Genomic DNA, 16,204 nt, shown 5'->3' with positions numbered 1-16,204 from the left:
ATTCAAATGAATCCTTTTGGTACTAAAATAATTGTGCATAAAAATGTACATAATAAAACCATGATTATTTAATATCTTTACACTTTCTAACACATTTCATGAAATTTTCCTTTTTATGTAAAATTAAAAAATACTGTTCGTTTACTTATTTTCCCCCCACAAATGCAAAATTTACATTTCATTCAAGATGATTACAGCCATGTCCTCTCACAAAGATGAAAATGATGAAATTTTTTGAAATAGTGGTTACATTGTTTGCAGAAATTTTAGGAGGGGAGGGGGGGGGGAGATAAAAGAAACAATTTTGAAAATAATTTCTAGCTACAACCCAGATACAGAAAACAACTTTGTGAATATCTGTATCTTTTCATGTAAAATACACTCTATACTTTTAATTAGAATTATGGAACACAATGAATCATTTATGATAGTTTGTATGTTCAATGACCACTCACTGGCATTCATATGAATCTTTTCCCAACAATGTTGTACAATTTCTGTACCAAGAAAATTCCCTTCCTTTAGAACTAAAATATTTGGGTATGAATATTAAATAGCAATCTGATGAGATTTTTTTCACCTACATTCATTCTGTTGATATATGTTCTGTTTTGTGAAATGCAAAGCCAAAACATATTGAATATAATAGCAAATATATATGCTAACGGAGCAAAAATACATGACACTGAATACTTTAAGTAGAGTTAATTGGGATGGAAAGATGTAGTTACCATGACATTCAGCAATCCACGCTGCTCTAAGTCCTTCATTAAGGGGGGGGGGGGAGAAATGTCTGAACTTTTTTCAAACAATTTAATGCACATCCAACAGTTGACTATTTTATTTCTCATGTGGTCCAGTGGTTCAGATCAATGCATTTTACTTCGATTGGCTTGATTTCTGGTATTAGAAGAATTGAACCCGTTCTACTGTGGCCTGCAGGAGGCATATTGGGAACAGAAAGTAACTATAGGTGGCGCCATAAATAGGATAGAAACAAAAACTACTTGTTTGCTACTATCTTCTGCTATGTTATTAAGCTATTATGAATCATTATTTTTCTAATTGTTTTTAGCCATATTCTTGCCTTTTTGAAATTCTATGTTTGGTTTGTTAAAATTTGGTCATTCTTAATGCATTAATAAATGTAGATTTATCGATTTACTTTTTATATTTTGATTCCTCGAATTGGTATATGTTTGTACATTCATTCTTTTGCTCTTTTACTGTTCACAATCATTTGATCTTTTACCATTTTTAATCTTTTCCTTTTTCACTATTGGTGCTTATATTTCTACACAGGAAGATTGCATGCTGTTATAGGTATTTTGAATTACTTATTGGTAGTGAAAAATCACAGTACACCGTTAAAGAACAATAACTTTAGTTTTTTAAGTACTAGTTATATTATTTATCAGTATAAATATGCAGTCTCTGAAAACATATACTTTTTTTATGTACCACTTATCATTTGGTTTGTTCTGTCTTTTTTAGAATCATTTAAAATCTGAATAAAATGCAGCATAATGCGTAACATTAAAAATACTTTAAAAAAAAAATTTTTAAGGCACATATGCTTTGTTTTTTTAATTAACTTTTTTTTATTTTTAAATTCTTTTAAAAAATTAAAACATTTAAATTTGTTTTAAATGCATATTTTGTACTGATTAATCTAATTGGCTGTGCCGATTAACACTAAGTTTTTTTTTTTAATTTAGCTAGACCATACTTGTATCATAGCTTCTGCAAATATAACAGCTTTAGAGCTTCTCATTTGTGTTCAATAAGTTAAAATTTGTGCATGGCATTTTTCCCCTTTGCTTTAAAACTTTACATGCCAAAGAGTGGGCAATCGCTATCTTATCCTATTTAGATTCTCTCGCCAGGTGGCGTGTTGGTTACTTTCAGTTCCCAATATAAATATCTTATTCACCTCAACAGCCTTAAAGGCTTATTCTTCTAAAGCCAGACAGTACTTACTGTAAACATCAACAAATAGCAAGGTGTGTCCATTTTTTTAGGCTCCATTAGGCTATACTGATGCTTTGACACATTACACCATTAACAGAACCAACAGTAACATATTGCAAAAATAATAAGAATAATTTAGTGATTTTTCAGTAATGAAATGCTTATGAAATAATAAATATAAGTTATGGTTTGAGTGAATTTTACACATGAATACAATTTTTAACAAAATGAGATAAGAAGAAAATCTTAAAAGTATAAATTTGGGACATTTACAATCAACCTTGATGCTTTTGCTATAATGCAATTCATTCAAGTCTTTAGTTTATATATAAATTCATTGAACTCATTTGAAAATGATTTTTTTAAAGGTAACAAAAACAATAGATTAACAAGGATTAACAACTATGAATACATATAACTTTGTATGAGGACATAAATGTATTAATTAAAAAAATAAATAACATATTATTTTGGGTTGCAAAAAATTAGCTTATACCTGCTGTACACATTAACATATCTCTAATGTTATTAAAAACAAATTTGTATTAAAAAATAAAAAAACTAAGCAAACAGTTTAGTGTTAAAGAAATTTCATTCTTCATCAAGAAATGGAATCACATGAGAAAAATACTTAAGCAGTTATTTTTCTTACATAACTTCTTTTCCAACACCAAATAAGTGCTTTCTTGTAACTTAGAATCACAAATTTGCATCTAATAAGCATGGGATATGTTAGCTAATTTCATGTTTGGTACAAAAATGTTTGAATGAATGGAAATATAAAGCTTCATGGTTTCTTGAAAGAGTAGAACATTTCAAGAGGTTTGTTAACTTTCCAAAATTTTTCATTCACCTGGTCAAGAGTGACATTTCCATCAAGCAAAGAAAATTGTCCCGGAGTAACAGCGATGTAGATGGAAAATGGAGAAATTTCAGTTGGAGCTTCTGAGCCTAATTCATCTTGCTTGTCTAAAGCAAATCTCATAGCCAAATATTTTGAGAGATGATCCACTGTAAAGAAATTTATAACATCATAATTAAAATGAATAACTAAACATTTATTTATGTTCATATTGTAGTGCAAATAGGCTTATAAGATGATATATGTTTGTGTAAAGTAAAAGCTGCACACGTAACACACATAATCTTTTGAAATTTAACACCTTTTTTTTGTTTGTTTTAATAAACGGTATTATGGGGGTAGGTGGGGGGTGGGGGCAGTCTTGCATAATATAGATGAACTCGCGAACGGCGTTGCAGAAATTTTTTGGCTATGCAGAATTTTTTTTTCAAACTGGTAATGTTAAAATTTAAAAAAAAAAAAAATTAGAATTTAAAAAAAAATCCCAGTTTATTTCTGTTGAAACCCTTTTCCAAAAGCCTTTTAAAACACTTGTGTAATAAAAATAATGGTTTTGACAGTTTTCTTCAGTTGTTTAAAAATAAGCACTAACTATATGTTATTGCAGGGCCTTGGAACTAGTCTCTTTTCTAGCTATTTGTCTCTTTTTTATTTGAGTGTCTCTTAAGTCTCTATTTTCATGATTTAGTCTCTAAAATCTCTTTTTTTTTCCGCGAGTGCTCTGAAAATCTTACTTTTGACGCTTGTTGAAACGATTTCAGTTCGCGGAATTTCGTTTAGCAAACGTACGCAGCTTGACCAATCAGATCGCTTCTAATGATCAGAAAAATGGCGGAAAAAAAGGAGCTTTGTCAATGGAGAGAAGTACAATAAACCACTCCCCTATATGCAGTTTTTTTTTTTTTTTTCAAAGAGCTATTGTGTGAAGCTTGTGGGGAGAGGGATAGTCCTTAAGAGTTTTGTGTCCCCATTTCTAGGATAAGCTGTAAAGTTCAGAAGCTATCAATACAGAATAGACTTTTTTTATTGTGCAAATGTAGTTTTATTTTTCTTCTTTTTTTTGCTTTTGTGAACTTAATTTCAGGGGGAAGTATCAAATTTGAAAGGGATAAACATTTGCTTTTCAATCACTTCTGAATTAAAATAGAATATTTGTTGAAAACCTGTTAAAAAAATCAAAGATTAAAACGATAAAAAAAGTGCAAACATGGAGCCACGTGCTTCGCGGAGAATTCGTTGCTGTGCATAAGATTTCAATCTTTTTGCATCTTTCAAATATTTAAATTATTTTTCAGTTTGTAAGCTATTATATGCTAATGAATGATAGCTTTTGTTTTTGTTATAATTTATTTTATTTTTGTGAACTTAATTTCAGGGAAACATTTGATCAGAAAGGAATAAGCATTTGGTTTTTAATTTGTTGTAAGCTAAAATAGAACATTTATTGAAAAGATGTTAAAAATAAATAAAGTAATGGAAGAATAAAAACATGCAAACATGGAACCACGTGCTTCGCGGAGAATTGGTCGCTGTGTATGAGATTTCAATCTTTTTGCATCCTTCAAATATTTCAGTTGTTTTTCAGTAGGACAGCTTTTTTTATTTAAATAATTTATTTTATGTTTATTATTATTTTTTTCTTTTAGTGAACTTAATTTCGGAGAAATATCGAATCGGAAAGGCGTAAGCATTAGAATTTTAATTTGTTGTGAGCTAAAATAGATCATTTATTGAAAAGCTGTTTAAAATAAATAAAGCAATGGAAAAATAAAAGTTTGCAAACACGGAGCCTCGTGCTTCGCCGAAAATTGATCGCTGTGTATTAGATTTCGATCTTTTTGCATCCTTCAAATATTTCATGTATTTTTTACTTTCGAAGCTATCATATTGAAGTATAGGTTAGCTTCTTGTACTGCGATAATGTATTTTAATTTTATTTTTATTATCTTTTTTTTCTTTTTGCAAACTTAATTTCCATGTAATATTTCATTCTTTTTGCATCTTTCAAATATTTTTTAGTTTTGGAGCAATCATATGCCAGTGTAGGATAGCTTTTTTTTATTGCAATATAATGTATTTCAATTTTATTTATTTTTTTATTACTTTTATTTTTTTATAAACTTAGTTTTAGGGTCGGAAGAAATAAGCATTTAATTTTTAATTTGTTTAAAATTTAAATAAAACAATTTTTGAAAAGCATTGAAAAAACAGAACTGAAAATTATGAAATAATAATACTATGCCAACCTAACGTTGTTATTTCTTATTTTACTTTTCATGCACAAAGGTATTTATTTAACCAGGGGTGCCGACCAAGGGGGGGGGGGGGGTCATGGCACAGACTGCGCCATTGAAATTTTTAAGAAGGGTTGTTTTGAGAGTTTTTTTTTTTTTTTCATTTTTAGGGGGGGGGGAGGCTCTTGATTTTTTTTTTTGTGGGGGTGGGGGTCTTTACAAATTTTAGCGGCGGTGTGCCCTTTTTCTAAGGGGGAGGGGGCACCCCTGATTTAACTTGAGCTTCGCAGAGAACTTATTATTGTATTTTAGACTTCAATCCTTTTGCATCCGAAAATAATACAATTATTAAGTTTTAAAACTATCACATCCTTGTATGAAATGGCTTTTTCATTGCAATAAACTTACTTTAAGGAAAGTACCATATTTGAAACAAATTAACATTTGATTTATTATTTGAAATTAATTTAAAAATAATGAAGTAATAAAAAGAAGTATGCAAACTTAGCAACATGTGTTGCAGAAAATTGTTTGCTGTATTTCAGATTTCAATCCCTTTGTGTAATTTATTATTACAGTCGGACCTCCATATATCGAAGTAGCAAATTGCCGGGAAAAAATTCAATATATAGAAACAATCGTATTTTGTCATAAAAATCTCCTAAAACATTAAAATTAAAGCTAACTTTCGTGCATGAAACCCAATTTCTAATTTATACGAGCATCGTATTAAACGAAAGTTAATAATTGAAAAATTAAGAGAAATTACATTTTTGTGCCTATACATCTTCATTCTTCGACAGTTCAACTTGATCCGCAACATTAGGGGGATTTTCGTTTTGACAATGTAATTGAGAGAAAAGGAAAAAAAATCACTCTACTTAACTTGAATGATTTTTACTGAAACTAAAAAGACTAGGAATGATAATCAACAGACAAAAAGGATAACTTGAAACTGATTTTATAATGTTAGTGGTTACAACTAAGATTTGAAATAAACTTGAGGGAATTTAAGAACTCCAGAATGGAACAACGACCTATCTACACACCCCTCAAACCCAGATTTCTTATGAGTTTCTTAGCAACCTTTAGTAAACATAATTTTCTCCCATAACCTTCATTTTTCATGAGACAAACAGTCTAAAGTGGAAAAAAAATCTACGAATGTCTCGAATTTTTTTTCGATATATAGAGATTTTTTTGATATATCGAAACAATTTTTCTATGTAATGAACATGGAAATTTGCTGGGATTTCGATATATAGAAAATTTTGATATGTGGAAGTTTGATATATGGAGGCTCGAATGTATTTTTGTTCGATATTTTGAGGAACTTTTCTTTTCAGTTTTGTTTCAAAACTGAAGTAAAACTTAGCTAAAAAAGTTTTTTCTTCTCCAAATTGAAATTATAATCCTTTTCTATCCTGCGAGTATTTCAATCAATTTTAAATGTGGAAGTTATTTTTATCATATCAGCTTAGAATACCTTTTTATTTTAATCTATTCTTAATGAATTATTGATAAATCTTTTTTTCAAATTGAACTTGACTTAGCACTTTTGTTTTATCATCATTTGGAAAAAGAGAATAAATTAAAATTAAATAGTTATTTCAAAATTTCTAATGAGATATTTGGATGCCTCATTTGACAAATTGACTAACTCCATTAAACAAAAGTAGATAATAGTTATGAAGAAGATGGTGTTATCCATAAGAGTAAATAGGCCCTCGTGTTACATTTTCTGCCATCACATGCTCAGAAAGATACTGAACTCAAATTAAATATAAAATCACATACTAAGCATTGATAAAAGACTATTAAAGTGGAAATGAGGATTTTTTTCTTTTAAGTGGAGTTAATCGATTTGGCAATTGAGGCATCCATTAAAAAACATATATAAATAAATGAAAGGCTTTTAACTTCGTATGCTTTGCAGAAAATCGTTAGCTGTGTTAGAAGTTGCATCCTGCAGAGTGTAGAAATAATTTTTTTTTTTTTTGAAGTATTTTATCAAAGCCTGCACAGATCTCTAATTGCTAGTCAACAATTAGCCAAATTTTAAAAGTTTTAGCCTTATTCCAAAACTTTTAATAACTAAATTTAATAAATTTTTAACGGTGAATATTTTTTTTTTTTTTTTCACTTCAGTCAGAAAACTGGAATAATTCTATAAAATATGCATTGTAAATGCTTATTATTTTCATTATGCAGTTTACACTTAAGTTTAATAAACACTTAATAACAATGAATTAGACATTGAGTTCCTAATTTATTATTTTTTTATTACAGAATTTCTAATAATAGTTTTGAGGATTGAGGAAAAATCTTATTTCCGTTTTTTAAGGAAATTTCTAAGAATTTTATGTTAGACAATATTTTTGCCCAATTGAAGTTTTTTCGCTTTTATAGTTTTATAGCCTTTGGCGTGGTGACAAATGCTTTGCGCAGGCTCTGTTTTATCATACCAAACCACAGTAGAAATCATGTTGCTATATTCCTGGTTTAGAATGAATTATTTTTAATATCTTTTCTTGTTTTGCTTATTAATGCTCACAGTATTTTAGATTTGAAAGACCGAGTTATTTGGTTGTTATTTGTTTTTAAGATAGTATTTTGAAACACAACTTATTTGTATGATATTTATTATCGCTGTTTTTCAAATGGAGAAAAAAAGAATATTTAAGAACTTTAAAAGATAAAGCGAAAAAAAAAAAAGAAATTAATGGTTTGCTCTTGATTTCTGATACAATAAATAAATTAATTTTAGTTTTTTAACTATTAATGAAGAATTTTTTTAAATACTAGATTTAAAGTAAAATTTCAATTTTATATGTTATCAATACATTATCTTTTGCCCTTTTTTTTTGCATTTTTTGAGAGAGAGGGAGGGGAGAACCCAAATTTATTCAAATTGTCATCATTCAAGTTATTTCTAAGGTTATCATTGGGTTATACTTTTTTAAATTCATGTTAATCCAGTGTTAATCCTGTCCAGTGTTAATCTTAATAAATGAACCTATGGGTTTTTATTGAGTGTTTATAAGTTGTATTTCATGTGGCAGGGTTTCAGCCAAATATATTTTCTTGGGCATGTTTTTTGGAAAAACATTAACTAAACTACATACATTGAGCAATTATACAGGGTGTCTCAAAAGGTCGTTTACAAACTTAACATGCTGGTCTGTCATATCATGATGAACAAGATTTACATAGGAACATGTGTTCGCAAACGCAATGCTGGCGCACTCCATGCACACAAAGTCAGACACTAACGGATGCACAACATGTCACATATCTATTATACAAAGACGGTTTTATACAACATTTTAGTCTTTTAGGAAAGCTTAAAGCAGTTGCTAAAATTTGAGTCCTGCCAGCTCTCATAATCACGTTGCAACGACAATGCAGCGATCAGAGAAATCTTGTCAGAATGGATTGTTATTACGACGGTCGGTACTTCGTTCGTTGCGACGGTGTCTGACAGTTAAAGGCAGCAAATTTCAACAACAGCTATAAACCTTCCTTGAAAACTAAAATGTTGTGTAAAATCGTCTTTGTGTAATAAATATGCGACATGTTCTGCATCCGTTAGTGCCTGACTTGGTGTGCGTAGTGCGCCAGCATTGGGCTTGCGAACGTATGTTACTATGTAAATCTTGTTCATCATGATATGGCAGACCAGCATGTTAAGTTTGTAAACGACCTTTTGGGACACCCTGTACATTATACCTAGCATTTATTGTATAGAATAATGTTAAAAATTGAATTTAACAGCAAGTGTTTCTTTTTGTTTCTGAATCCATTATGCAGTTAAGATTACATTGGTACCATTTACCCATTATGTTACATATTCAGTAAATTACCGCCCAATAGCCAGGGCTAAAGCAGAAATACATGAAATACACCGCCAGCTCAGTCGTTTCCAGCGGAGGACTGCAATTTCGTGCTTATTAGCACTCATCAGCCCGGCATAGGAAAGTAAGGCTCAGCATGTAATTAATGAATAAATTCATTAATTTCATGCTGAGAAATGTAAGTTTCAGCAGCAATCAGCTATTGCAGTTCAGTTTTCGTATCAGTTGTTTAAGATAGACCAATTGTATCGAATTTGGCAATTTTTGGATTCCCAGAACAAGAGCCAAAATGGGGTCACATTCGCCCCCCCCCCCATTCCCCCATTCTGAAAGAGTTCCCTAAACGATGGGTGGGATTAATAAAGCTGCCGCCTGGTGGGAACAGAGCACTTGCAACCACTTGACTTTACACCAGCTACTGTAATCTTGTCCTGTAGCTTAGGAGATTGCTGAGGGGAAATTAAATTTGTTAAAATTGTTGCTGCTTGCCCTCCACAGTTTGGGTGATAAAATGAGTCGCAAGTGACTTGGGCATTAAAAAGGGACTTGCAAACACTTATAAGGCAAAATATAAAAGTAAGGACTTGTAAGGACGCGTACGAACCCTGGAAAAGTGCACAATATTTTAAAAAGATTTTTAACATGAGGGTTTTATTTTTTCACTTATTAGAACTGAAGTTATTGTTACCTTCGTTTGAAATTATCTACGTATAAAATACATAGAATCGAAATCAATCCGGGAAAAAAGCAAGACCTTTGGGAGGGGTCTGGACCCCCTGGACCTCTCCCTTGTGTGCGCCACTAATAGGAACATATTTCGTTGGATCTGAATGCTCAATTTTGAGCACCAAACTAAGAAACCGGTCCTGGACACCATCCCTTTTCTTACGCCACTGATAAATTTTTTTTTTTTTTCACTTAATTTAAAAGTAGTTTCCAGAAGGTTACTTTAGGGACTTTGTTTTCTCTCACAGTGGTTTGCTTTCTGGTTGGAACTGAATGGGGAAATTTGTTTCTTTGCAAAATAAACCTTGAACTACCTGGCATGCCGGCAAATTTGAATTTCCTGGCATGTTGATCAACCTTGCTTTTTTCAAACATGATGGTTAATGTAGGATAATACTCTAGGTTTTTTTTTTTTTTTTTTTTTTTTTTTTTTTTTTTGTAGCACCAGCAAGAAATTGTTAAAAGAAAAACAGCTTTGAAAGTGCAAAATAACAATAAACATTACAGACACAATGATGAGAGATTGAGATTACAATGAACACATTTTTTAATGCAAAGAGATGTGAGCTTATGGAAACAATCTCTCCTTGCATTTAAAAAAGTGTTCCTCATAACACCAAAATACGTATATGCAATCTTTGTTGCTATTTTGCACTTGAAGCATTGTTGCTGTTTTTTTTTTTTTTTTTTTTGGTGAATGATTATGTTTATCAATATAATTTCCATTAAGAGATTAAAAAGTTGCATTTTTCTGCAAGTGTTAGGAAAAGTGTAGGTCTTAGTTCACTTACGATCTTCCACATAACGCCCAGAGCTTTTGGTTGGGAAGAATTTTTATTTTGCTGAATAATAGTCTGAATTTTACTGAATGATAAAATATAAGCACAAACACAGACATGTATATAATGAGAAGAGACATTCAACATCATTAGTTTTTTAAAAGGCAATTTCACAATGCAGTGTCCAATTTTGCCAAATCATCAGAAAAAATTGTGGAAATTTTTGGTAGGTCAGAGACCTCAAATTGAGGAGTCTGTTTTGAAACATTCAGAGATTAAAACAGCAATGATCTCGTGGACCAGCGTCTGTACATTGGTGGAGTATTGATGCATCGGTTCAGAAAGTTTTACTTAGAAACTTAACTACTACTACTTAGAAAGTTAAGAAAGGTTTTTTGACTTTGCAAAAAAGCTTTTTCTCTCAAATTACAGCTTTAAAGAATTGAAAGCACACAATTTGAGCAACATCTAGTTGTTAATCTTTATAATGTAACAAATTAATCCTTTTCCTTTTTTCAAAAAATGGGATTTTTAAGTAATCTCACTTTCACTTTTAAAATCATAGCTATTGGAAAATTTTACTTTCAAGTTGAATATCTGATGTTGTACGCATCTTAGGTTGACAATAACATACAATGTGAAAATTTCATAAAAAGGAATTAATATTTTTATCTGTTCAAGGGGTTTTTCCCTCTTCCCATAAAAAAAAGAGAATTGCAAAAAAAAAAAAGAATCACAAAATAAGTAAATAAAAAAATCTGCAGTCGGACATTTCAAAATTCAGGAGTCGGACATTTTTTCTTCCGACTCCGCAGCCCTGGTTTGCGACCCCTTCACAAAATTCCACATCGTTAAAGTGGTACAACCACAAAAATTTTCAATGTAAAAACGACTTTTCACCTCTGAAGACTCATTTTACTCCAGAGAGAATTAACAACTAATATTTTGGCTAGTTTATTTTGTTTCAATGATCAAACACTTTTAAATCTATATATATATAAATGAATGTTTGTCTGTATGTCATCCATGAACTCAAAAACTACCCGGCAGATTTGGCTGAAACTTTCACCGTTTGTTATTTTTGGTACTGGGAATGTTTATAGACCAGTTCGAAAAAAATCCGATCGATAGTTCCTTTTTTATTCCAATTTAAGTCACAATCCATTGGATAAATACGAATAAAATTATCGGCTGCAGAAATTAATTTGCGTGAAAGATCTCATTGATAAGAAGTTAGCTGTTGCCATTTTTCTTGAGTTTGAACAAATAAATTCTTTCTTTATTGTTTTATGGCTTTTCATGCAACGGGGGGATTTAAAACTTTTTCTATTTGATATTTTTAGCGATTGAATAGTCACAGCTTCACTTGATACGTGTTTCTATAAGACGCTTATCGAGTGAAGCCTTGGTATAGTAAGCTAATCGGGACTTTTAGACACGCGATTTAGACACATGTCACATCAGTATAATGATGTAAACTTCTGCCCCGTTCAACCGATTGTCATGAAAATCAGTATAATGATGTATTTTTTTGTTGGCGTAGCAACGCCCATCGGGTACAGCTAGTTAAATATATATTTTGTAGGGTGTCCTTGCACCTAGAAAGTCATGGATTCCAACTATGATCGAATTTAGTGAAAAGTCAGAATTTTTAGTAAAAAATGCTCAAAAATCATGGGAATTGACAATTGATCATAGATTTTGAGTTCTGAAACATTTACTGATTAGGTTTAAAATTTATGCATTTAGCCATTTTTTTTACGATTTTACAAGGCAGCCCCGATTTTTAATGCATATCAAAATTTAATTGCATCGCTTCTTTCCCTGTAGCTGGTTATTGTTTATTATGTGATTCAATCACTAAGACATTGATAATCCCTTTCTTATACTTCGTATTGTATATTTGCACACGTCATTTTGGCCCATCCACTCGAAAATTTTAATCCATTTGCGTACGAATTGATTCAAGCTTCACTTGTAAAAATTATTATTCACACTTCTTCATGAAACAGAGAAAAAATATCAAATTTTCTTGAAATAAAAAAAGATCTTGCATGTAAGAAATAGTTCAATCAGTGGCTTGAAATATAGTTTTATTACATGATATCTTACTTTTAATTTTTCAAATTGCTCTCCTTGTTTTTTGAAATATGACCTAGTAAGTTGAAAGGAGTGAGCGATATGTACTATGCAACTACTTTACATAACCATTAGCAGGTTATTCTTCAACGTTTTACTGACTATAAAAGTTCCCTGTTTAGACGTAACAATATCTAGTATTCAATTTTTTGACCTAGTAGCTGGATTGTTAACTGCTTCCGAATATGCAGACTTCTTTTCAGTTTTTATTTTTGAACTATTTCCTTTATCGTAGTTTTCCTGAATAACTTGATGGTTTCGTATTGTTGTGGAAAGTGTTACTGGAAGAGATTTTGACATGAACAATAATTTCAATTTCCTTTTTTCATCTACAAACTTTGCCCATTCATAATCTTTTTAGCGGGCCATTTTGAAAGGAGTTGTAAATGTAGAATGATGAGGGTGAGGCCTCATACCCATACTCTCTTACCATCCTGCCCCAATCTCCTATTCTTAAAATTTCTAAGAAAAACAATAAATAACAACAAGGAAAAGACTGAGGAACTGGTTGTCCAGGGAAACCTGTGTAAGTTGACCACTTGCGGTTCACTACTTTAGTGGTCAACTTACAGGTTTACAGTAGGCGCCACTTAATGTGATCACTTTGGGACAAATACAATTTGATAACAATCACCAATTGATAATAATAACCAAAAAGAATCCAGGACCCAACAAAATTATGATTTTTTTTTTATTAAGAAGCATTTATTTTTACAACTGCAATTAAAATTGCAATGACTCAACTAAACGCAGCTTTAAATTTTAAATTACTGAAAGTCTTTTTTGTCGTTTTTAGAGCAAGATCCTTTTTAAACATTTTTCCTGACATTCGTTAACCAGTTTCACAGCAGATTCAATTTCACTACCTTTGCCAGCATGGTTTTGCCTGTTACTTAAACTTTCATTTAACTTAGCTTTGTTTTTAATCTTGTCACAATTTTTTAGTAACTTATAAAAATAATGGCTGAGAAATTTTTAGCTGTTATGCAGCCTGAAGCATTTCTTAGATTCATCATGCTAAAGTTGTCAAAGCGTTTTAAAATGTCAATATTTTCCTTGACAGTAAAATCATTGCGTTTTTTCTCCAACATGTTTGTTTGTTTAAAGTGAAGTTTTTAAGTTTTTAGTGATAAGAAGGGAACTTGTTTTCTCGGAAGCTACATTAACTCTCACAAAGTAGGAAGAGACACCAGCAACGTGTCCAACAACTGAATTTTTGCATGTGCAAACAAGAGGCATCAATAGGGGGAGTCTGGTCACTGAGGATGAGCTTCTAATTGTTACTTTTCTAGAAAAAGGTTGCATTGTTATTGAAAAACGTAAAATGACACACAGAAAGCTAGTGTTGCCAGGGTTTGCCTTCGTATTTCTGTTGATTGAAGAACGAAAAAGAGGAAAAAATTGAAAGTTTATGAAAAAGTGATAACATAATAAACGACGACACTGATTACAATATCCGACTTTTTTAACAAGTGTTCATATACAAGTGTTCCGGGACTTTGCGATTCTGATATAACATTAAATGAGGATAAAATTAACCATGATCACATTAAGCGACGTCTACTGTATATAAGGGCTAATTCCGTGCCTGAAAAAAGCAATCAACTTAGACAGGTGGACAACTTTACACGTTACTACAATAATTACCAAGGAAAAATGTCTGATCGAAACTTGCTTCTATGTAAAAATTACGACATATCAAGTTTTTCGAAAAATAAATTTCTAGATAACTAAGGAAAATACATAGGAGTGTTTGAGGAAAATTTCTTTATGAGATAACAAGGGTTTGAAGTTCAAGATAAAGATATCAAGATTTGACTGAATTTCTATAGTTTTAACTAAAGGCATGCTATTTTTTGAAAATTGGATATTACAAACTAAACAAAAGGTAAATTTAATGAACAAATTCAAAAATGCAAATTTTTAAAAAGAAAAAAATTAATTCATACAATACTTTCTAAGAAAATGAATTCTGTAGATTTAATTGTTTTAATTAAAAAAAAATAAATAAATTTGATGCTTTGTCCACTTCTAAGTTTTACAACAGCTAGAATGAACAAGGAAGCCAAAAGAAGAAAACTATCTTTCAATTCCAGCAGACGAAGCTAAGGTTGTTGTTATTTGGTATATAAACTTGATTTCTAGAGTACTATGAAGCTGTCTCTACTATCCATTGCAAAATGAATTCAGCCAATCATAATCAGTTATTGTATCTATTTTTATCAATAAAAATTTAAAATAGGTCCCTTTTTGCTTGGAAACTGGCTACAATGCTGACAAGACTTGAACACAGTTCTTTAATAAATTCTAAACCTTGAATATTTTCAATTAAAAAAAGTTCAAAATTAAAAATGATTTAAATCAATGATTTTTAATAAAAAAATCAACTGACATAAATCTAGATTTTAATTAATTGATTTAAATCATGCAAACCTCAACTACAACTATGCAAAAAACCATACCTGTAGCATTGGCTGTCGTTTTGATGTACCGGACTTGAGCATAAGTTGGTTCGTGATCATCCCTGTCATGTGGATAAGGTTTAAAAACAAGTTCAATTTCATTGACGGAAGATTCCGAAGGGCCCTCTGTCTCAATGTCTTGATTAGTGCCTTCTGTACTTTCCTCAGCGAGGTCATTGTCATTTTCTTGATCCACACCAGAACCAACACTTTCATTTTCAGAAAGAGTTTTCAAACGTTTCCTTGGCTGTTGTGGCTGTGAGGAGTTTGCATCGCTCGAACTACCAGGAGTAGGGGTTTGACGGGGAGGGGGCGTTGGAACAGGTGGGGAAGTGGTAAGTGGAGCTGTCATACTGTTACTATTTTCATTAGCACTAACAGCGCTGCTATTTACTGTAGTTGCAGGATTAGTAGTACTGGCATTGCTATTGTTATTATTGTCATTAGGTTCCTCGGGAGCATTTTTTCTAACTCTTTGGGCTCTATTAAGCGCCTGAATTCTCATTCCTTCTTCTATGCTATGAGCGAGAGCATGATTATGTTTTTTATTTAACGACGCAATGACACGCTCCTGAAGTGCTTCATACTCGTCACGGCTCGGATAAATTTTAGAAATTAACATGTCAAAATTTGGATCTGGTCGTAAGGATCTTTTTGATATTAGTTTTTTTCTACATGTAGGGCATTCTTTATTACCACTTCTCAAAGCAGTTATGATGCATTCCTGGCAGAATCTATGCAAACACTCTTTTGTTGTCATGGTATTTTTCAACATATCGAGACAGATTGGGCACATTAATTCGCTATGCAAACTTCTTGGAGAAACCGCTATTTCTGTCGTGTCTGTTATTACTTCTTGAGGTGTCCTGTGGAGCTCGTACAAACTTAATTCCCATGTTTTGTTCGAAGTTTGAGTGTCCGAACAAGACATAATGAGCTTCTTCAAACAAATATTTTCACCGCGATTCTGCTCTGAATCCCTAACAACGTATTTCACTTCACTTCTTTTGAGCTATTGATGCTTCATTCAAGCTGTGCTTATGACGTCACAGTTCGTTTGACATAGGTTGCGCTAATATGGCCCCTATATATACGCGGTCTAGGAAGATTGGGCGCCGGGAACATTGGGCGCCGAGCGTTTTTGGCGCCGGGAACTTTGGGCGCCGAGCATATTGTG

The 16,204-nt window shown here is 31.6% G+C and overlaps 1 protein-coding gene across 1 annotated transcript; it reads right to left on the bottom strand.

Moving 5' to 3' along the window:
• Positions 1-824: 824 nt before the first annotated feature.
• On the bottom strand, positions 825-15,991 carry LOC129227440 (E3 ubiquitin-protein ligase RING2-like). Its single transcript, XM_054861998.1, has 2 exons — positions 15,028-15,991; positions 825-2,982 (listed from the first exon to the last, which is right to left on the bottom strand). The coding sequence occupies exons 1-2, from the start codon at positions 15,956-15,958 to the stop codon at positions 2,759-2,761; spliced, it is 1,155 nt and encodes a 384-aa protein (XP_054717973.1). The 5' UTR covers positions 15,959-15,991; the 3' UTR covers positions 825-2,758.
• Between the last annotated feature and the right edge of the window lie 213 nt (positions 15,992-16,204).

Source organism: Uloborus diversus, chromosome 8, assembly GCF_026930045.1.
Source record: "Uloborus diversus isolate 005 chromosome 8, Udiv.v.3.1, whole genome shotgun sequence".
NCBI classification, from domain to species: domain Eukaryota; kingdom Metazoa; phylum Arthropoda; class Arachnida; order Araneae; family Uloboridae; genus Uloborus; species Uloborus diversus.
Note: the sequence above shows the minus strand (reverse complement) of the source record. Positions and strands in the feature narration are given on the sequence as shown.

Coding starts and splice junctions, on each gene's coding strand:
- LOC129227440 (XM_054861998.1), bottom strand. CDS start 15,958: ATGTCTTGTTCGGACACTCAAACTTCGAACAAAACATGGGAATTAAGT. Junction 2,983..15,027: donor AACGACAGCCAATGCTACAG/GTATGGTTTTTT, acceptor ATTTCTTTACAG/TGGATCATCTCTCAAAATAT.